General features: G+C 45.9%; 1 protein-coding gene across 3 annotated transcripts in view; it reads left to right on the forward strand.

Annotated features, from left to right (window-relative positions):
• LOC124602602 (steroid hormone receptor ERR1) overlaps positions 1–15,355 on the forward strand; it is a 385,569-nt gene that overhangs the window by 39,632 nt on the left and 330,582 nt on the right. For 2 of the 3 annotated variants that reach the window (XM_047136331.1, XM_047136333.1), the window contains exon 1: positions 4,502–4,639. The exons of the other annotated variant lie outside the window; for it this stretch is intronic. In XM_047136331.1, coding sequence (XP_046992287.1) covers positions 4,544–4,639 — 96 coding nt within the window. In that variant the 5' untranslated portion in view covers positions 4,502–4,543. Of the gene's footprint in view, positions 1–4,501; positions 4,640–15,355 lie in introns of those variants that run through there. 3 annotated transcript variants of the gene reach the window in all.

The following is a 15,355-nucleotide window of genomic DNA, read 5'->3' on the forward strand; positions in this document are numbered from 1 at the left end:
AAATATCGAGCGTCAATAGATGAACGGAACATCAGTCATTTGGTCTTGTCTCGTAGTATAACCCCAATTAGTGTGGTACATGGTATAGTTTGACTGCTGTTTTCTGCGTCTTTCCACACTTATCCGTATCAATGCTGAATTACTAGTATTTTTAACAGTGACAACTGAAAAATATTTTATACAACTGTAAAAAAAATTTAAGGAATGCTGGGTATTTCTAAAAGAATGATACGATTATAAAACTCCTTATTTATTGATAAAAACATACTACGAAATTGGATGAATTGCAAAATACTTACAAAATCTTAAAGTTTTAGCTATACTGTTACAAATGCTGTATGTGTCCACCAGCAGCAACACGAATAACATCTAGACGATAACTCAATTCGTCCTGAACTTTATACAATGTATCTGTTTTTATAGAAGTTATGGCTGCTGTTATTTTGTTCTTTACTTGTTCTATGTCACGAGGTAAACGGGAGATGAACAAACCTTCCTTCACATATCCCCACAAGAAAAAAATTTATGCGATCATGTCTGGTGATCCTGGAGGCCAAGAATGCAGGGCAGTGTCTCAGAGTCCCGTGCGCCCTGTCCAGTGTTGAGGCAGGGTGTCATTCAGAAACTGACGAACGTTAGAAAATAAAGTCATCGGAGTTATCCTGAAGTTATGGAAAAAGCCAATTCTGCATTCGTTTGTAGAAAGCTCGATCCAATCACAGTTTTTCTCAAAAAGGGGACCGTACACTTTTTCACGAGAAAACGTTCACTTTAGGTCGCTCTATGACATGACACGGTATAATATGCGTTTTATCAACGTTCAGTGTACTGCAGAAGATCTGATGATGACAACGTAGTTTGCTAAAACCGGTCATCACAATAAATGCTATACAGTAGCGATCTTGGTTGTTAGAAGTAGTACTTCTGCACACTTTAGGTGAGTCTCTTTCGTGCTCAATAATGTCATGAGGGTTCTGCGGTCCCCATTACCCACGTTATGTCGATTTACTTTACCAATAACATGAAATGTCAAAATTAACCGTGGTGGAAATGTATCGTCGTCCATGTCCTCTAGCAGAGCATTGCTGAAGTCAACCCGTTTCCTTTTACCACCATCCAGAAGAGCTCGCACTAGTTGTGCCCTTTCCAAGAAACCATCCCGGTATTTGCCTCAAGCGTTTTAGGGAAATCACGGAAAACCTAAATCAGGGTGGCCGGACGCTGGTTTGAACCGTCGTTCTCCCGAATCGTGAGTCCAGAGTGCTAACCACTGCGCCACATCGCTCGGTCTTACCTTTGCACAAGCGTGTTGTCTCTTCGGACTGGCGATAACAATGACGAATGTTTTTGCTGCAGGCGGATAATAGCCAAAACGCCCACGAAAAGCACGCCGGACCTAATCACTGACTCACTCTTTGCAAACTGCAGCACACAAAACGCCTTCTGTTGAGCTGACGCCATCTTATTTGTGACTGACTGCAAACTGAGAAGACGCATTGACTGATATCTAACGGCGGTTTTCTTTAACTCTAGACCACGCTCATTCAAACAACACACATTTCCTTGTCGCAACATACCAACTTTCGTGATTATTACCGTCCATAAATCAGGTCATTCTTTTTGAAACACCCTGTATAATACTTGGTGAACGCGAATTCCAACGACTCTGTTTCAGAGGGTATTCAGCGCCATTTCCTGACCCTAGTAGTATAACGGGCTAGTGGTCTCCAGTGTCTCGCCGCGCGGGGTAGCGGCTCGGTCTAGCGCGCCCCCCGTCGGAGGTTCGACTTCCCCCCTCGGGGGCTAGACTCCTCCCTCGGGCATGGCTGTCTGTGTTGTCCTTAGCATAAGTTAGTTTAAGTTAGATTACGTAGTGTAGAAGCCTAGGGACTGATGACCTCAGCAGTTTGGTCCCATAGGAACTTACCACAAATTTCCAATTTTTCCATCGGCTCGTTACATAGTAATTGCGTTACGTGTGATTTCTTACCTGCACTTATCTTTGTACCTTTCCTGCACTGATGATATCTGGTAGACGGTATGTGCTGCGTGTTTGGAACCAAACTTGTTCCATTCACTCATGATACCTGCCGTTGTTAATAGTAATGCCCACTGTACAGTTCGCCATCTTTCAGTACCGCTATTTTCTGTCTTGGGTTAATTTTGTCGGTATTGTTAGTCGTACGTTCACAGTGAGCAGTATGGATAGATTTACTGGTGAAGAGTTGGCCGTTATGCAAAAATGGCTCTGAGCACTATGGGACTTAACTTCTGAGGTCATCAGTCCCCTAGAACTTAGAACTACTTAAACCTAACTAACCCAAGGACATCACACACATCCATGCCCGAGGCAGGATTCGAACTTGCGACCGTAGCGGTCACGCGGTTCCAAACTGAAGCGCCTAGAACCGCACGGCCACACCGGCCGGCTGGCCGTTATGCACATTGTGTATGGATGCACTGCACATTGTCTATGGATGGACTGAATCCAATGGAACAATGGCACAAAGGTGCTTTGTTAAATTGTACCACGAGACAGGACTTTTGCTTGTGTACACAGGCGCGTACGACAAGACAGATCCTCACGCGATTGCATCCACAGCCTTTTTCACTGTTGTGAAAATACATGGTGGGGCAATTCTGTCGGTGGACTTATGGTACACCCTAAATACGACATTTGCATGATGATATTGTAATGCAACGGAGTGGTCATCGCAGCTACGTTACAATCTTAATCGTACTGGACCCAAATACACTACTGGCCATTAAAACTGCTACACCAAGAAGAAATGCAGATGATAAACGGTTATTCCTTGGACAAATATATTACACTAGAACCGACATGTGATTATATTTTCACGCAATTTGGGTGCATAGATCCTGAGAAATCAGTACCCAGAACAACCACCTCTGGCCGCAATAACGGCCTTGACACGCCTGGGCATTGAGTCAAACAGAGCTTGGATGGCGTGTACGGGTACAGCTGCCCATGCAGCTTCAACATACCACAGTTCATCAAGAGTAGTGACTGGCGTATTGTGACAAGCCAGTTGCTCGGCCACCATTGACCAGACGTTTTCAATTGGTGAGAGATCTGGAGAATGTGCTGGCCGGGGCAGCAGTCGAAGATTTTCTGTATCCAGAAAGGCCCGTACAGGACCTGCAACATGCGGTCGTGCATTATCCTGCTGAAATGTAGGGTTTCGCAAGGATCGAATGTAGGGTAGAGCCACGGGTCGTAACACAGCTGAAATGTAACGTCCCCTGTTCAAAGTGCCATCAATGAGAACAAGAGGTGACCGAGACGTGTAACCAATGGCACCCCATGCCATCACACGCCGGGTGATACGCCAGTGTGGCGATGACGAATACACGCTTCTAATGTGCGTTCACCGCGACGTCGCCAAACACGGATGCGACCATCATGATGCTGTAAACAGAACCTGGATTTATCCGAAAAAATGACATTTTGCCGTTCGTGCACCCAGGTTCGTCGTTGAGTACACCATCGCAGGCGCTCCTGTCTGTGATGCAGCGTCAAGGTAACCGCAGTCACGGTCTCCGACCTGATAGTCCATGCTGCTGCAAACGTCGTCGAACTGTTCGTGCAGATGGTTGTTGTCTTGCAAACGTCCCCATCTGCTGACTCAGGGATCGAGACGTGGCTGCACGATCCGTTACAGCCGTGCAGATAAGATGCCTGTCATGTCGACAGGTAGTGATGCGAGGCCTTTGGGATCCAGCACGTCGTTCCGTATTACCCTCCTGAACCCACCGATTCCATATTCTGCTAACAGTCATTGGATCTCGACCAACGAGAGCAGAAAAAATGTCGCGATACGATAAACCGCAATCGCGATAGGCTACAATCCGACCTTTATCAAAGTCTGGAACGTAATGGTACGCATTTCTCCTCCTTACACGAGGAATCACAACAACGTTTCACCAGGCAACGCCGGTCAACTGCTGTTTGTGTATGAGAAATCGGTTGGAAACTTTCCTCATGTCAGCACGTTGTAGGTGTCGCCACCGGCGCCAACCTTGTGTGAATGCTCTGAATAGCTAATCATTTGCAAATCACAGCATCTTGTTCCTGTCGGTTAAATTTCGCGTCTGTAGCACGTCATCTTCGTAGTGTAGCAATTTTAATGGCCAGTAGTGTATCAGAGTTATTGGAGTGTTGAATTTTTTAATCATTAGTATATTGAGAAGAGAGTGTGCGTGTGCCGGACAACGGAGAGTGTATACCGAGTACGGAGCGGACCTCCAGGCGTCTCTTCCCGCTCCTAACGTCGAGAGCGCACCTACTACGCTACGTACCTGTGTGATGTTGCGCGGCACTTCAAAGTGAAATGGAGAGTCGGCGTCTGTGGCGCATGCGCACTGCGGCCGAGAAGCGACCCGGGGCGGCGCGGCGCGGCGCGGCGCGGCTACCACGTGGTCCGCGAAGGCCGCCGGTGTCTACGGCGGCGGCGGTGGAAGCGCCCAGTCTGCACTTAGTGTGTGCGCGGGACGGTGGCCACCGGCATGCGATGAGCGCGCCATGGAAGCCATGGACACCTGGGTGAACCCGCCCGTGCAGTGGCACGCCGTGGATGCCAGCTGGAGCGCCGCCGACGCCAAAGACGTTCACGATATGGTAGGTGCCGGACGCGCTGCTCCCTCAGGAGCTGCCGGTACAACTCTGACGTACCTCTTTTTTGTCGTACTGTATGCGCGTCGCACGACCTTAGTGCAGAAAGGCTATAAAATACTTGCTGCTTCCCCTGCTATCAAAGACACGCCATTGTTGTTACGATGAAGTGCGCGTGTACCGAATCGAGATTGTGGGGAGTTAGGGGTGGTGATATGTGCAAATCACGCCTTCCTATTTCTTCGTACCTCTGTACCTGCATCTAATGTCTAGTACGAAGACAGAAGCGTAAGAAAAACGTAATACCCGTGCACCGGCATTGTGTCCCTATCTAATGACAAAGGCTAGTCCCCAGAATGCGATGCTGATGACTCAGGTCGTTTCATTTACGTGTGATTTATGTATAACATGATTAGTGTTTCCGTACAAACACTGTCCTCTGTTTTAGATCAATGGTGCAAGCAGAAGAACTTTAATTTTCTGTTACTACATGCGTTCTGCTGCCCTCAGGCTGTAAGCAGCGACTTTGCAAGGTACAAAAATAAACAGACGAAGGAGATCGCGACAAGGCACGTAGTGGGAGGCGAAGATGCGCGCAAAGCAGGAAAACACGGATTGCTAGGGAGACAAGCCACCTAGCTAGCGCTCAGCGAGGACTTCCGACTCTCGTCTCTGGGGGAAATGAGACTAAATCATCTACGAGAAGACGGGCGTAGTTTTCACAGTGGCAATATAATACCTGAGGAGAACAGAAACAAAAAACGCTCGTGGCTTTCATGAGTGATGTGCACGCTGTAGGGGCGACACAGTGAGATGTGACACAGTGAGACTTCAGTTCCAAGTGTTTGGAGTTCGATTCCCAGTAGGTTACAGCACTCATTTTCATGCAGTTAACGTGACTTTCAGCCATGACAGTGTGTGCGTGAAAAATTTCTGCCGTGATCGAAATTGCAAATTAAACTGTAGCTCTTCTCCCCGAATGACTTGATAACTGAGCTGGTTCACATGCCGAAGGAAGGTAAACGCGCATTAATCTCAGTAGCACAGTTCCATGTAAAAGACATAGTCTGCAGCGTCAATCTTCCTATTGATAATTCCATTACTTATTTTACTAATCGCATACGTTTACACTTTCATTTGGGTAGCCGGTTTTGTAATTCTCAATCTAACTACCGCTGTCATCCGGAGAGTTGATAATTGTATATACAGTGGACCACGTACACGACAGCGAGTTTGTTTTCTTTATTTGTAAAGGTGTAGTTTTATAACGATAATTAGATCTGGAACATCAATTTAGTGTTGACGAAGAATGAGAGAAGGAATGTACGGTCTTGTTTAATGTACTATGAGCACATTAATTTTGATCCACAGAAGATATTCACGGGTATGACAACACAGAGTTTCGTACCACGGTCCCCTAGATTTCGTGTCCAGCATATTACGAATGTACCTTAACTCTCGGAACATTTCGTTTTGCAACCGCTGCAGACTTACGAATGGTGCATCGTATTTTTATGCCTATTGAAACTAATACTATATAGACAATCAAAGGGGGTAATCGGTAGGCATACGTAGTTTTACAGACGATATACCATTCTCAAGGTTATCCATGAAGCAGACTTGCTCTTCTTACGAAAATAGTAGAACTTTCATAAGGAACCGGTTAATCACGTAGTGCGTGCTCCAGGCGAAAGTTTTGTTTTGTGAAGACATTTTTAAGTCTGTGCACAGCTTCTGCGTACATTACTTAAATAGTTGAAACAGTTTCATAAGTTCGAAGTAACGTACCAGCAGAATGAATGACTGATTGACTGATAATACACCGAGACTGATTTGAAATCTCTTGCGCTACCCAAAATAGGTTTTCCGTAATTCCCGAAACGACAGTAAGCAACTGCACTCTCTGTGAACTCGCCGTAGTCTACACCTATGGCTTCGTTTACATCTACATCCACAGCTATACTTTGTGAATTTCTACGAAGTGCGCGGCTGAGGGTACTTTTTATTGTACCACATGTTCCGAATGGTTCAAATGGCTCTGAGCACTATGGGACTTAAAATCTGAGTTCATCAGGCCCCTAGAACTTAGAACTACTTACACCTAACTAACCTAAGGACATCACACACATCCATGCCCGAGGCAGGATTCGAACCTGCGGCAGTAGCGGTCGCGCGGTTCTAGAATGAAGCGCCGAGAACCGCTCGGCCACACCTGCCGGCGGGACTTAACATCTGAGGTCATCAGTCCCCTAGACTTAGAACTACTTAAACCTAAGAACATCACGCACATTCATGCCCGACGCAGGATTCGAACCTGCGACCGTAGCAGCAGCGCGGTTCCGGACTGAAGCGCCTAGAACCGCTCGGTCACAGCGGCCGGGACATATTTCGATTTCTTCCTGTTCCATTCATGGATGGAGCATGGGAAGAATGACTGCTTGTACTCCTCTGTGCTAGGTGCTTATATGTGCACGTCCTATACGCGACGAAAGCGTCTGGAATTGCCTTGAAAGACCATTCCTGGAGTTTTGTAAGCAAGTTTTCCGCGGTATGTATGGCATCTTTCTTCACGTGTCTACAAGCTAAGCTATTCAAAGTTTCTGTTACACACTGTGGAATTCAAGCAACCCTGTGGCCATTCGCAGCCTTTCTTTGTATGCACTCGATGTCTCCTGTTTCCCTGACTCGAAACACTTTACTTCCAGAGCAGTACTTTTCGTCTAACACTGTCGCGGAGAGCGACTAATCTCATATTTTCCTTTTTGTGTTCATTTCGTCGGAGATACGTTTCTCCACACACTACCAAGTCCGAGAAATGTGTTTGGGAGCGGCTCATCGTATGTGGCGCCTTGTGGTCAGAAAGCGAAACTTCATACCGAAGGTCTAAAAGCAGGAAGGCATAACCCTTGGAAACCAACAACTGGGTTACCGTGGGGATGCGAGATGGGTTACTGTGGGGAGGCGAGACGCCGATGCAAGGAAGGGGGGGGGGGGAGGGGGGGAACTGCAGGAATTGGAAGGCGGCGCTTTATGCGGCAGCCACATCCGCTGGGCCGACGGGCAGTGTGCCGCGAGCTTTTTGTTGCGTTACCTGTCCCACGTTCCGCCGCCAGACAGTCGCCGCCCGGCACAAACTGCGCAACTGCTTCCTCACGCAAGCACGAAGCGTCCTCTCACTTCCCATTGTTCCGGTCATACTGCCATTTGTAAGCGCGACGAAGCGGGGAAGCAGCAGCGCCTTGAGCCGCGGGCAAGGGACTTGGTGCAGGTCAGCAGGGCATGGTTGAAGCCCTTCGTGTGCTGCTGCCGTGCTGCTGTCATGGTCAGCTTCTCGGATGGCGAGGAAGACTGACCATCCTACGAAGAGAGATGTAGCACCTGTGTCGTCGGTCAGCCACTGTACCGTTCGACAAACTCCTAGGGACGACGCTAAATCTCAGAAGTTAACGAGTCCGTCATAAATTGTTCGGTCACTAGGCATCTGCCAATAACATACAGACAGAAAAGCATCGAAGTGTTGTCGGAGTTGGTATGTAAGGTTTTCCTTTTCTATTCCTTTGCGATTAGATGATGTTGAAGGAGAAAGCGGCCGTACGTAAAGCGGTGTTAGTTTGGACCATTCTGAAAGGAAAGATCAGATGAACATGTACTTTCTGGTCAAGGGTGCACCAATCTTAAACTCAGATAAACATATACTTTCTTGTCAAGGTTTCACTAATCTTAAACTTGTGGCGTTTGATACCTGCGTCACACGGCCTTTCATCAGTTATTTACTAAATCCGGAGACGCAGGTTAAATACTGTACGATTGCGTTTCAATCAAAGGTCGCAGGCTAAATATTGTAGGTGGTGGTTGGTGGTGGTTAGTGTTTAACGTCACGTCTACAACGAGGTCATTAGAGACGGAGCGCAAGCTCAGGTTAGGGAAGGATTGGGAAGGAAATCGGCCGTGCCCTTTCAAAGGAACCATCCCGGCATTTGCCTGAAACGATTTAGGGAAATCACGGAAAACCTAAACCAGGATGGTTGGAGACGGAATTGAACCGTCGTCCTCCCGAATGCGAGTCCAATGTGCTAACCACTGCGCCACCTCGCTCGGTTTAAATATTGTATAATCGCGTTTTAATCGCTTCCGCGTAGGTTAAGTAGAATGCAACCACCAGCTCCGATTAGCAAACCAAAAGTGTCAAAAATGAACATAATAAGTACATCGGAAGCACAGTCAAAGTTGCAAATTTCACTTTCGTTTACTTGATAAACTAGTTTCGGGTGGGGATCCACTTTCAAATCATCCAGATAGTCAAAATGGTATTTTCCAAATATAAGAACTATGTCAGGATAGCCGACCGCGGTGGCCGTGCGGTTCTGGCGCTGCAGTCCGGAACCGCGGGACTGCTACGGTCGCAGGTTCGAATCCTGCCTCGGGCATGGGTGTGTGTGGTGTCGTTAGGTTAGTTAGGTTTAAGTAGTTCTAAGTTCTAGGGGACTTATGACCTAAGATGTTGAGTCCCATAGTGCTCAGAGCCATATGTCAGGATAACAAACATATACGTTTAACAAACTGCAAATGAACAATTTCAGAGCACACAGATAACCCTGTTCAATTTATTATAGATATCCGTTTATTATCTTGACGTGGTTATTGTATTTTGGGGAATATCGTTTTGACTATATAGATGATCTGAAAGTGGTTCCCGACCCGAAAATAGTCACAAAGTAAACGAAAGTGAAATTTGCTTCTTTGGCTGTTTTTCTCTTATATTGATTAGCACAAGTTGCTGCCCTGCAATTACTTCAGTATGTTGGAAGTTTGTGTGCTCTTGTAACATTACCATGTGATTCAACTCCATGCGCTAAACTGATGTGCTGCATAAAACGATCTCATTAAGTAGGCACCGAAACTGATCGATCAGCACAGAAAACACGTGAGGAGAGCGCTGTATGAAGATGATATACCTATAATACATCGTTATTGCGTTACTGATGATGACAGTACTTTGCTTCTCTCTTGCATGGATTTGCATACTATTACCGCGTGTAATAAGGGCTGTACCACTATCTATAGCCCGCCCCGTTCTTCCACTATTAGAGAGTTCATAAATTTCGAAACGTTTGCACGCACCGAGTGAGGAACTGTTGTGACATGTTCTCTGAGCCAATATTGAATGTCTGTTACTAATACTGCAGTAATTTTAAAACGAACAAAATCCTGTCGACATCGACCTCATTTAAGACTGAACACTAGTAAAACTGCACAAGTGTTGGAAAGACACTGAGCTGTGGCGTTTTCAGAGGAGCCATCTGGCAATCACTTGAAATGATTTAGGGAAATCACGAAATATATGTTTCTGGGGGGATGGGCGGATATTAGAAAGACTCCTCTCGAACGCACATTAGTTTTATGCATACATGATGATGTTCACTTCAAAGGTGCGCGATTGCATTGAGTTTGAGGACGTTGTCACGTAATGGTCACTGCGCAACTGCGCAGCGGAGTTTTCCAAAGCAGGAGCTCATTTTGGACAGAGAAGACACAGCATTCTGCCTGACGTGTGTTTTTATTTCGTACGAGGCTACGAAAAATTTCATGCGGAGGTAATCAATCGGTAATGCTTCAAAATTCATGTAACCATGCTTAGTCAAGAGGCTGTGTTGTGTAACGCGCGTTGTAACGGCGAAGGCAGTGATCGGTTTCGTAAGAGATGAATTAAGCAACAGGCTGTCGTCGAGAACGGTACGGTAATTGTCTTCGGCAGTAACTTCCAGCGGAAATCGAAGGCGCGCTAGATCGGTGTAATTTACTAGCGGTAGCATGTGCTTTGAACTGTCCCGAACCGAATAAGTTTCTTTTAAATGCTCTCGCATTTCCAGCTGTCTAGCAGTTTCCCGTGTTTTTGTGCTGTCAAGATTTTTTCCACCCACGACGAAGTCGCGCCGGACGGAGCAGAGCGGAGCTGGCGGATGAGAAGGTGGCTCTGCTGTGCACGGACTGTACCGCGAGCGGCTGGTCCGGGTTCAGCCTGCTACCTGCACCTCGCCGCCGTGCGCAAAGAGTTGCCTGCCTCCGCCTGCGCTTGCCCCTGGTCCTCTCGCGCTCGCGAAAACCTGCCCGCACAGTGCGGCCACGTCCCTCCGACAGTTCCTCGCCTCGTCATCGTACAGGGGTCGGCCAAAGTAACATTATCAGAGCTCGTTCCTCACACGGGACGAGCCAGTTAACGCTGACCTAGGCGTGACGAGGCATCCGACCTAACGATATTTTGTGCTCTCAACGCTCTCCGGCGGCAGCTTTCGCCTTTATTTGGCTCGCAAACTACACAGTTTCGGAAGAGCGGAGAAAAACGCGAAGGAGATTTCGGACTCGTCGATGGCTCGAACTGCGATCTCCTGGTAGACGAACATTACATAATCCCCTAGAACGAGCTGGGATACATACTAGTAGAAGTTATTCGCAAACTCAACTGAATCCCCATCTCATTTTCAATTTAAAGTTGTTTATGGTAAAGGTGTAAAGTCTAATATCAGTTTGCGCATGCACAATATACATATTCTCTATGTTATATTCACTACCAACAATCTGAAATAAAACAACGTTTTTCCAATCCGTGGCGGTGTATTACAACGACCAGCGGTAACAATATGAAAGAACAAACAGCCTTGGTTGCAAAACTGAATTATTTATTTTATTTATCCTCCGATGGCGCGTTTAGTCTTATACTGGCATCTTCTAGGCTAATCTGAAGATGCTTTGTATAAGGTGAAGCGCGGCATTGAAATGCAAGTAGAATAAAAATACTGTGTTGAAACCAAGACCGTTGTTTCACTATGAAATAACGTACTGTATCGCATAGATTTTAAGGTCGAGATTTGTTTCGTAATTTCATTCGAATGTGAAAGAGATTGTTTCGAAGTTGCCCACCATCACTGAAAAAGATGTTTACTAGCAAGATATAAACATGAGTCAGTCGATAAAAATGGTTCGAATGACTTGAAGCACTATGGGACTTAACATTTGAGGTCATCAGTGCACTTAGAACTAGGTAAGCCTAACTAACCTAAGGACATCACACACATCCATGCCCAAGGCAGGATTCGAACGTGCGACCTTAGCAGCAGCGCGGCTCCGGACTGAAGCGTCTAGAACCGCTCGACCACAGCGGACGGCCCAGTAGATTAATCTAGATATAGGTGTATCTATATTTTATAGAAAGTTTCAAAATAGCAAAACCTTTCAATGTGTAACGTGTGTTTATTTTCAGACATAGATTGCTAGTCACGTACATAGATCTCTGGCCACTGGGGACACATTAAGAAATTGCAGCAAATACTTTATTTATAATAATTAACATCGACTTTTAAGATAATAGTTATATTAAATTAATAAGAACGAACCAGGATCTTTTAGAAAGCAAGGGATGAAAAAGATTTTGGAAGGAGAGCGACGCGTACCTGCTACCTTTCAATGAACAACTGAAGAGCTCACGACGCTATCAATGGCGCTACAGCATTGGCGTTACAAACAGGTCTCCGTATGTGGTATAGGTATACTGTGTATAGGCTGTACCTAAATTGTCATTATCTGATATATAATGTGCATATTATACCAAAAACACACGCTTTTGATAGGTCATATTGCGCCATAGTAACGAAACGGTATACTTTCGGAGCGCACAAGTTACAACACTAAAAATATCAACTACAGGAACACTAAAAATATCAACTACAGGAAGCCGTTACCGACCGATATACACTGAAGCACCATAGAAACTGGTATAGGAATGGGTATTCAAATGAGATATGTAAACAGGCAGAATACGACGCTGCGGTCGGCAACGCCTTTATAAGTCAACAAGTGTTTGACACAGTTGTTAGATCGGTTACTGCTGCTACCAATGGTAGGTTATCAAGACTTGAGTGAGTTTCAACGTGGTGTTATAGTCGGCGCACGAGCGATGGGACACAGCAACTCCAAATTAGCGATAAAGTGGGGATTTTCCCGCAAGACCATTTCAAGAGTGTACCGTGAATATCAGGCATCTGGTAAAACATCTAATCTCTGACATACCCGCGGCTGGAAAAAAATCCTGCAAGAACGGGACCAACGACGACTGAAGAGAATCGTTCAGCGTGACAGAAATGCAACCCTTCCGCAAATTGCTGCAGATTTCAATTCTGGTCCATCAACAAGTGTCAGCGTGTGAACCATGCAACGAAACATCATCGATATGGGCTTCCGGAGCCGAAGGCCCACTTGTGTACCCGTGATAACTGCACGACATAATGCTTTACTCCTCGCCTGGACCCGTCAACACCGGAACTGGGCTGTTGATTACTGGAAACAAATGGCTCAAATGGCTCTGAGCACTATGGGACTTAACTTCTGAGGTTATCAGTCCCCTAGAACTTAGAACTATTTAAACCTAACTAACCCAAGGACATCACACACATCCATGCCCGAGGCAGGATTCGAACCTGCGACCGTAGCGGTCACGCGGTTCCAAACTGAAGCGCCTAGAATCGCACGGCCACACTGGCCGGTTTACTGGAAACATCTTGCCTGATCGGAAACGTCTGTTTCAAATTGCATCGAGCGGATGGACGTGTACGGGTATGGAGACAACCTCATGAATCCATGGACCTTGCATGTCAGCAGGGGACTGTTCTAGCTGGTGAAAGCTCTGTAATGGTGTGGGGCGTGTGCAGTTACGTCTAGATACGACTCTGACATCTGAGACGTACGTAAGCATCATGTCGGATCACCTGCATCTATTCATGTCCATTGTACATTCTGACAGAGTTGAGCAATGCAGGACAGTGCGACACCTCATAACGTCCAGAATTGCTACAGAGTGGCTCCAGGAACACTCGTCTGAGTAAACACTTCCGCTGGCCACTCCCCAGAGATGAAATTATTCAACTTATCTGGGATGCCTTGCAACGTGCTGTTCAGAAGAGATCTTCACCTCCTCGTACTCATACGGATTTATGGTCATCCCTGCAGGATTCATGGCGTCAGTTCCTTCCAGCACTACTTCAGACGTTAGTCGAGTCCATGCCACGTCGTGTTGCGACATTTCTGCGTGCTTGGGGGGCCCTATACGATATTAGGCAGGTGTACCAGTTTCCTTGGATCTTCAGTGTATGGTTTCCTGTCATTATATTAACACAAATCGTAGCTAAAACCACGCTTATTCGAGAGATCAATTTTCTGATGCTTTGAAACAGCTTGAATCATACCGCCTAATCCGTGAGAAAGAAAATCCACCAAATACCGTGTTTGACGCTATACAATATGGCTGCGCCTATGTTCTGCTTGTGACGTCCCGTGAGAGAACTGCTCAGAGCTCCAACGCTGTCCTTTTTTTCCCACAGCTTTACCTGCATCCGTACTCTGCATACCACTGTATAAGCCGTGACAGAGGCACTTCGCATTGTACAACGTATTCAGATAATCACGTTCTATTCGCGTATGAAGCGCAGGAGGAATAACTGCTTAAATGCCCTCGAGCGTGCTGTAATTAGTCTAATCTTATCTTCACTCGATCCGTGCACTCCACCCCCCCCCCCTCCCTCCACACACACACACACACACACACACACACACACACACACACACACACACACACACACACAGGACAGGAGGACAGGAAACCGATCGTGGACGTGGAGCTGTGTGAGTTTCGTTGCGTCAAAACGTGGAGTTTCATGTTGCGGAGCTTCTCAAGCGAGAAAGACGGACTCAGATAAGTCATAAATTTGCTTCTGGAGAAGAACGTGACGTATCACATGCAAGATCGCTTTTTACGCCACAGGCGGTACTCGGGAGACGCCATAACAGATTACGTATTTTGCAGTTGAAGCAGTTACTCTACGGTTACTATATTAATAGTGTGCGCATTAAAAATATATTCTGTTTCAAAGCACACACGTTGAGGATCCTTCGAAAAAGTGTCGTTTTTATTTCTATTTGTTATAATAAACTGACCGAAACATCGTATCAAAGGTTAAAGGGTATTAGTAATTCGTGCTTTTTGTATTATAACTTGCGTGCTACGAACTTGTATCAGAACTGATTGTTATAATTAAAGGTCAGGTAATGACATTGTATTTCTGTCGCAGTCAGCAAAGGACTTGGAAGAGCAGCTGAGCGGAATGGGCACTGTATTCAAAAGAGAATATAAGATGAATCTCAACAAAAGCAGAACAAGAGCAATGGAATGCAGTCGACTTAAATCAGGCGGTGATGAAGAAATTAGATTAGGAACGAGACACTAAAAGTAGCTGGTGACTTTTGTTAATTGGGTAGTAAAATGACTGACGATGGACAAAGTAGAGAAGATATAAAATTTAGAGTTGCAACGGCAACAAAAAGTCTCTGAAGAAGGGAAATTTGTTAACATTGAACATAGATTTAAGTGTTAGGAAGTCGTTTCTCAAAGTATTGATATGGAGCGTAGTCTTGCATGGAACTGAATCGTTGACGGTAAACAGTTCAGACAAGAAGAGAATAGAAGTTTTTCAAATGTGGTACTACAGAAGAATGCTGAAGATTAGATGGGTAGATCATATAACTAATGAGGAGGTAATGAACAGAATTGAGGAGAAAAGAAATTTGTGGCCCAAATTGACTAAAAGAAGGGATTGGTTGACACATTCTAAGACAACAAAGGATTAACTATTTCGTACTGGAGGGGAGTGTTGGGGGTAAAAATCATGGAGGAAG

This window comes from Schistocerca americana, chromosome 1 (assembly GCF_021461395.2).
Source record: "Schistocerca americana isolate TAMUIC-IGC-003095 chromosome 1, iqSchAmer2.1, whole genome shotgun sequence".
In the NCBI taxonomy this organism is placed as follows: Eukaryota; Metazoa; Arthropoda; class Insecta; order Orthoptera; family Acrididae; genus Schistocerca; species Schistocerca americana.